At 43.9% G+C, this 7,500-nt stretch overlaps 1 protein-coding gene across 2 annotated transcripts in view; it reads left to right on the top strand.

Annotated features, from left to right (window-relative positions):
- The window catches only part of znf277 (zinc finger protein 277), a 6,087-nt gene extending 70 nt beyond the window's left edge, over positions 1 to 6,017 (top strand). The window contains exons 1-12 of one of the 2 annotated variants that reach the window (XM_034536052.1): positions 1 to 24; positions 929 to 1,145; positions 1,581 to 1,669; positions 2,164 to 2,246; positions 2,332 to 2,423; positions 2,494 to 2,604; positions 3,382 to 3,514; positions 3,822 to 3,892; positions 3,966 to 4,062; positions 4,152 to 4,194; positions 5,089 to 5,263; positions 5,582 to 6,017. The exon at positions 1 to 24 is cut by the window's left edge and continues 70 nt beyond it. In XM_034536052.1, the coding sequence (XP_034391943.1) occupies positions 1 to 24; positions 929 to 1,145; positions 1,581 to 1,669; positions 2,164 to 2,246; positions 2,332 to 2,423; positions 2,494 to 2,604; positions 3,382 to 3,514; positions 3,822 to 3,892; positions 3,966 to 4,062; positions 4,152 to 4,194; positions 5,089 to 5,263; positions 5,582 to 5,747 (1,301 nt within the window). In that variant the 3' untranslated portion in view covers positions 5,748 to 6,017. Of the gene's footprint in view, positions 25 to 907; positions 1,146 to 1,580; positions 1,670 to 2,163; positions 2,247 to 2,331; positions 2,424 to 2,493; positions 2,605 to 3,381; positions 3,515 to 3,821; positions 3,893 to 3,965; positions 4,063 to 4,151; positions 4,195 to 5,088; positions 5,264 to 5,581 lie in introns of both variants that reach the window. The other variant, XM_034536050.1, reaches the window with a different exon arrangement.
- The last annotated feature ends 1,483 nt before the right edge of the window (positions 6,018 to 7,500 follow it).

The following is a 7,500-nucleotide window of genomic DNA, read 5'->3' as shown; positions in this document are numbered from 1 at the left end:
CCGCCTGTGACCGGAGTCGAGATGGTGAGTTGTTGTTCATGGTTTAAAACGTCAAATATGATGATTTCAAGAAGCTGCTCTTTGATATGAAGCGATGCTTCACCTGGAGACGGAACTGACGTAATACACTCTGAAACAGTTCCTTCTTAAAGAAGACAACTAGCACGAAGCTAACAGGCTAAGCTAACGGGTAACCAGCAGCACTTTACGAATATGACTTTTTATTGCACTTTACTATTATTATAGATTACAGTACCCAGTGTGTGTGTGTGTGTGTGTGTGTGTGTGTGTGTGTGTGTGTGTGTGTGTGTGTGTGTGTGTGTGTGTGTGTGTGTGTGTGTGTGTGTGTGTGTGTGTGTGTGTGTGTGTGTGTGTGTGTGTGTGTGTGTGTGTGTGTGTGTGTGTCCCTGGGTTGGACAGTAACGTGTGTGTGTGTGTGTGTCCCTGGGTTGGACAGTAACGTGTGTGTGTGTGTGTGTCACTGGGTTGGACAGTAACGTGTGTGTGTGTGTGTGTCACTGGGTTGGACAGTAACGTGTGTGTGTGTGTCCCTGGGTTGGACAGTAACGTGTGTGTGTGTGTCCCTGGGTTGGACAGTAACGTGTGTGTGTGTGTGTGTCACTGGGTTGGACAGTAACGTGTGTGTGTGTGTGTGTCACTGGGTTGGACAGTAACGTGTGTGTGTGTGTGTGTCACTGGGTTGGACAGTAACGTGTGTGTGTGTGTCCCTGGGTTGGACAGTAACGTGTGTGTGTGTCACTGGGTTGGACAGTAACGTGTGTGTGTGTGTGTGTGTCACTGGGTTGGACAGTAACGTGTGTGTGTGTGTGTGTGTGTGTGTGTCACTGGGTTGGACAGTAACGTGTGTGTGTGTGTGTGTGTGTGTGTGTGTCACTGGGTTGGACAGTAATGTGTGTGTGTCCCTCAGGTCAAGACAGCATCCTGGAGCCGCTGTGTTTCCCAGAGCCCCCCCTCGGCGGCCCCAGTGCTCCCAGTGCTCCCAGTCCGCCCGGCGACGCCCTGCTGGTGTGCCTGTTGTGCCCCGAGTCCGCCCCCCTGTGGCAGAACGACGCCCTCCTCAAACACCTGCTGCTGGAGCACCAGCTCGTCATCGCCGACGTCAAGCTGGTCGCCGACCTCCCGAAGTAGTTTCTTTACCCACAATGCAACTGTCTCCTCATTTACAACTCAATCTGAACACCATCTGACCTTTGACCCTCATGTTCAAACAGGAAATACTCCCAAAAAGTGACCTCATGAGTACAGAATATACAACATATTCAATACATATGAATATAATTAATAGTACACAGAATAGAGATGGAGAAGTTACTAATAATAATAATACCAGCAGTGGATTTAGTTAAATATAAATGATAATAAATGCATTAATATTAATTATATTTAACTAATAATAATAATAATACCAGCAGTGGATTTAGTTAATGATTATAAAAGCAATAATATTCCTATAAATGTGAGTAATAATATAATATTAGTATTATTCTCACATTTATATATAATAATCATGATGATAAAAGCAGTAGTATGAATATAAACATAACCTTTGACCCCCTCAGGTACATGTTGTACTGGAGGCGTCGCTTCCTGGAGCTGCCGCTCACGGACTTCTGCAGCGTCATCAAGACGAACGCCAGCGGGCCGATCGGTGAGTTTGATCTCCTACTTCAACGTGTCATGGGAATGTTGGATTTTATAATATATATAATATTAATATTACATATATATTTATATATGTAATATTATTTATATATATATATAATAAATTTAAAAAAAAAATTTAAAATAATATGTATGTCTGTATATATATATATATATATATATATATATGTGTATATATTATTTTATATATATCTTTAATTTGTTATATATATATATGTAATATTATTTTACATACGTGTGTATACATATATATGTAATATTATTATTATGTAAAATAATAATATTACATAATATATATGTATATATTATTATTTTACATATATAAATATATATATTACATTTTTTTTTTTTTTTTTTCCCTCATCTGTGAACTCCTGAATTAAAATATCACATTAAAATGTTGATTGCCCGAAACGGGTAAAGTTTGTTTTTCTGCTCAAACAAACAAACAAACAAATGCGTTTGCTGTCGTCGTCACAGAGAAGCAGGAGAACTACTTCCTGCTGTGCGACGTCCTTCCAGAGGACCGAGTCCTCCGAGAGAAGCTGCAGCAGAAGCGACTGGTGAGGAGCTCGATCCGTTCTTCTTCTTTGGTGGCGTCTCTCTGACGGTGTTGTTGTTGTTGTTGTTGTTGTTGTCGTTCCACAGGAGGAGGTGCTGGAGCAGCAGCAGCAGGAGAGAGACGACGGCAGCTTCCGCCGCCTCTGCATGTTCTGCAGCGACGAGTTCAGTGGAAACAGGTACCCCCTGGTCCCCGAGGGAGCCGGTTCAGGTCCGGGTCCCCCTGGAGACTAACATGTGGCCCCACAGGTCGTCTCTGCTGAACCACATGGCCCGAGAGCACTCCTTCAGCATCGGGCTGCCGGACAACATCGTCTACTGCCACCAGTTCCTGGACACGCTGCAGGCCAAGCTGGACAGGTGAGAGCCGAGGGTCAGGAGGTCTGAAGGTCAGGGGGTATCAGAAGGTCTCAGGAGGTCTGCGGAGGTCTGCGGAGGTCAGGAGGTATCAGAAGGTCTCAGGAGGTCTGAAGGTCTCAGGAGGTCAGAAGGTCAGGAGGTATCAGAAGGTCTCAGGAGGTCAGGAGGTATCAGAAGGTCTCAGGAGGTCTGAAGGTCTCAGGAGGTCAGAAGGTCAGGAGGTATCAGAAGGTCTCAGGAGGTCTCTGAAGGTCAGGAGGTATCAGAAGGTCTCAGGAGGTCTCAGGAGGTCAGGAGGTATCAGAAGGTCTCAGGAGGTCTGCGGAGGTCAGGAGGTATCAGAAGGTCTCAGGAGGTCTGAAGGTCTCAGGAGGTCTCTGAAGGTTAGGAGGTATCAGAAGGTCTCAGGAGGTCAGGAGGTATCAGAAGGTCTCAGGAGGTCTGCGGAGGTATCAGAAGGTCTCAGGAGGTCTGAAGGTCTCAGGAGGTCAGAAGGTCAGGAGGTATCAGAAGGTCTCAGGAGGTCTCTGAAGGTCAGGAGGTATCAGAAGGTCTCAGGAGGTCTGCGGAGGTCAGGAGGTATCAGAAGGTCTCAGGAGGTCTCTGAAGGTCTCAGGAGGTATCAGGAGGTCTGAAAGTCTCAGGAGGTCAGGAGGTCTCAGGAGGTCTCAGAAGGTCTGAGGAGGTCAGGAGGTCTCAGAAGGTCAGGAGGTCTCAGGAGGTCAGAAGGTCTCAGGAGGTCTGACCCGTGCTAAAGAGTCCGGTTCCCCATTTCAGCCTGCAGTGTTTGTACTGCGAGAAGACCTTCAGGGACAAAACCACGCTGAAGGACCACATGAGGAAGAAAGCTCACCGCCGCATCAACGCCAGCAACAGCGTGTACGACCGCTTCTACGTCATCAACTACCTGGTGAGGCGACAACAACAACAACAACAACAACAACAACAACCTAGGAACATCTAACTTAATATCAAACAATAAACAGAAGCCTTGAAACTGGGTTCCAGGTTTCAAGGCTCCAGGAACAGGAAGTCTGCAGCTGAATGCTAACGCTTCACGCCGTAGCTTAGCACGTTAGCATGCTGACATTAGCTAAAAGTTCATTTAAAACAGCGACGCAGACATGATGAAAACATTTCAAACTAAAAGCTCAGCTTGAGGCGTTTTCACGTCTCAGAAGCGTAACCTAGGTAACGGTGTTTCTCCTCGTCGCCAGGAGCTGGGGAAGAGCTGGGAGGAGGTGCAGAGCGAGGACGACCGAGAGCTGCTGGACGACGAGGAGGAGGAGTGAGTAGAGAGAGAGAGACCACGCTTCCTGTTTCCTGTGTGTGTGAAACTAAGCTCCGCCTCCGCCCCGCAGCGATTGGTCGGACTGGCGAGCTCGGCCGGTGTGCGCCGTGTGTCTCTTCTGTGACGACCAATCGGAGACGATGGAGCAGATCTACTCACACATGAAGGTACTGAAGCATGTAGGCCACAACATTTAATGTATTATAACTAACGAGGTCCAGTTCTAAATGTTGATCCTCTTTATTTTATTTTGAAGGACGCTCACGGCTTTGACCTCCATCATCTGAGGACTGAGCTCAGTAAGTGAAACCCAGTTCACCATCATCATTATTATTATTATTACGTCTCCAGCTCTGGTTCTGGACGTTTGCCAGATCCTGGCTGCAGCTTGGAGGACAGACGTTCATATTTAATACGGTTTAGTCTGTTCATGCAGCTCCACTTTGAGGTCTTTAAACATGAAGTGACGTAACAAAGAAGCCGATTGATGACACAACTTTTAAGACCGTGGTATTGATTTCTACTGACCTCTTCCTCCTCCCCTCCTCCTCCTCCTCCTCTTCCTCTTCTTCTTCTTCTTCTTCTTCTTCCTCCTCCTCTTCTTCTCCTCCTCTTCCTCCTCTTCTTCTTCTTCCTCCTCCTCTTCTTCTCCTCCTCTTCCTCCTCCTCTTCTTCTTCCTCCTTCTTCCTCTTCTTCTTCTTCTTCTTCCTCCTCCTCTTCTTCTCCTCCTCTTCCTCCTCTTCTTCTTCCTCCTCCTCTTCCTCCTCCTCTTCCTCCTCTTCTTCTTCTTCCTCCTCCTCTTCCTCCTCTTCTTCTTCCTCCTCCTCCTCTTCCTCCTCCTCTTCTTCTCCTCCTCTTCCTCCTCCTCTTCTTCTTCCTCCTTCTTCCTCTTCTTCTTCTTCCTCCTCTTCTTCTTCTTCTCCTCCTCTTCCTCCTCCTCTTCCTCTTCTTCTTCTTCTTCCTCCTCTTCTTCCTCTTCCTCCTCTTCTTTCTCCTCCTCCTCCTCTTCCTCCTCTTCTTCTTCCTCCTCCTCCTCCTCTTCTTCTCCTCCTCCTCTTCCTCCTCTTCTTCTCCTCTTCTCTTCTTCCTCTTCCTCCTCCTTTTCCTCCTCTTCTTCTTCCTCTTCCTCCTCCTCCTCCTCTTCTTCTTCCTCTCCTCCTTCTTCCTCCTCCCCACCCCCCCCCCCCCCCCGACCTCCACTTCTACCAGCAGGTCAAGTTGGTGAACTTCATCCGCCGTCAGCTCCACCAGCGTCGTTGCTACGGCTGCCAGCAGCGGTTTGAGTCCAGAGACGGCGTCCTGCGGCACCTCGAGGTCGAAGGTCACGTGATGACGCTGCCGGACGCGGCCACCTGGAACCAGCCGCAGTGAGCTCTTATTGTTATTGATATTAATATTGTTGTTTTTATTAATATGAATAATATTGTTGTTGTTCTTGTTGTTATTATTATTATTATTCTGTCCGTCAAACACTGGCAGCAGAATGTGTTTTCTACAAAATAGCTTCAAGTTTAAAACCTTTCGACACTTCCTGGTGCAAAGCATTGTGGGTACTGTAGTTCCACAGCTGATGATGAACAGATAAAAGAATAAAACCCACATCGGCTTTTTGTTTTTTACGCTCTCGAATATCGAATGTGTTACAAACTAAACAATAACAACAACAACAACCACCCCCCTCTCAGGTATTACTTCCCGACCTACGAGAACGACGCCCTCTTGTGCTCGCTCTCCGACGACGGCGACGACGGCGACGTGCCGGTGATCGCCGAGGACGTCTGTGACCTCAGAGCGCTGCAGCGGAGCAGCGTCCTCAGCCAGCTGCTGAGGAGAGGCGGGGCCTGCAGCTAGACGTGCACACGTCTGTGTACAACGCACGTGCACAGGCGTGTGCACGTACGTGCACCACGTCTTCTTTCCCCCACTGGCTCTGCATGAATCCCATAATTCCCTAAACGTGCACTTTAAAGCCACCCTTTGACCTTTGACCTCAAACAGCCAATCAGGGCTGTCTGACTGTATTAAAGCTCTCTATCGCGTTATGAATGTTCTATAATTGTACTTATTGTTCTTTCACGTTAATTATCAGTTCACCAGCAGATCAATAAATGATTGAACGTGCAGGAAGTGATGCAACAATTTGTTTTATTTAGTTCGTCGGTGAGAATTTCTGTTTTTTTATTATTATTTTGACTTTGTTACATTTACGTTTATTTGTCCAACGCAACAAAATACAGCTTTCAAATTAAAAAACATGTATAAATATATATTATAATAAAAATCAAGTTTAGGTCATTATTACAATCATCTGATCAATAAAGAGAAACTATTGATCCAAAGAACGTTTGGTAAATGTGTTCGTTTTGAATAAGAGGAACATTAAATAAATCATGTATATCGTATATTAAAACTTCGTCTTTTATCGGTTCTGCTGATAGAAGATTGATTATTGATTTGGTGACATCTACAGATTATAGATTACAGATGTTTACTGATGTGCACGTGGAGCTAAAAGTACCCGTCCTCCACTTGCAGCGCCACCACCAGGTGAGACCGGGAGAAGACTACGTTACCCAGAATGCAGCAGGGCCTCGGTACCTCTGGATGTTCATCTTGGTCGGTTCTTTTCCTGCCCTGCTCTATAAATAAAATACATATTTATTATTATGTAGTTATTATTTATTCATCTTATTGGTCTGAGTTTGTTTTTACTTTCACTTTTTATTTTATTGTTTGTGTAAATATGTTGTTTACAACTTTTATATTTTATAGTAAAACACATGTAAGAAATTATTATTATCGTATTTATTATTATAATAAATGAGATAATGTGTGTTTTTGTCTAAATTTTATTAGTTTAAAAAAATTACTTTAAAATAAATACAACTTTAGTTTAGAAAACATTCTTTTTCCTCCTTATTATCCATTTAAATAAGATAATTTAAGCAAAATCTTTTCTGCGTATCAATGTATAAAATAGACAAAATAAATGTGTGCTAATAAAATAAAATAATTCAGTGCAGGATGATCACTGTGCTGCCTCCACTGGCCGCTAGAGGGCAGCATCGCGTCGCACCTGTTCTGGTGCTTAACTGATAACGGAGGTGAACGTGATGACGTCATTCATCTCTCTGGTGGGAAGAAGCTCCAATGAGAGTTATGTCACGTGATCGAGGACAAGATACAACAATAGTTCAGGTTTCACGAGACAAAAGGAAAGTTACCATGACAACGGCAGCACAGAACAGTCACGTGATCTTTGAGATTAAAATAGAACATTACATATTACCAGAAAAATACTAGAAAATAAAAACAGACGTTTCCGAGAAAAATATAGTATTTATAAAAGAAAACGTATAAAATAAATATAAGTTTACGAGAAAAAAAGCATGTAGAGTCTGTAGTATGAAGATATGTGTTGTAAATATTATTATGATGTTGTGACTTTATAAATATTATTATGATGTTGTGACTTTATAAATATTATGATGTTGTGACTTTATAAATATTATTAATATTATTATGATGTTGTGACTTTATAAATATTATTATGATGTTGTGACTTTATAAATATTATGATGTTGTGACTTTATAAATATTATTA

The sequence above is a fragment of the Cyclopterus lumpus genome, chromosome 6, assembly GCF_009769545.1.
Source record: "Cyclopterus lumpus isolate fCycLum1 chromosome 6, fCycLum1.pri, whole genome shotgun sequence".
Lineage (NCBI taxonomy): Eukaryota > Metazoa > Chordata > Actinopteri > Perciformes > Cyclopteridae > Cyclopterus > Cyclopterus lumpus.
Note: the sequence above shows the minus strand (reverse complement) of the source record. Positions and strands in the feature narration are given on the sequence as shown.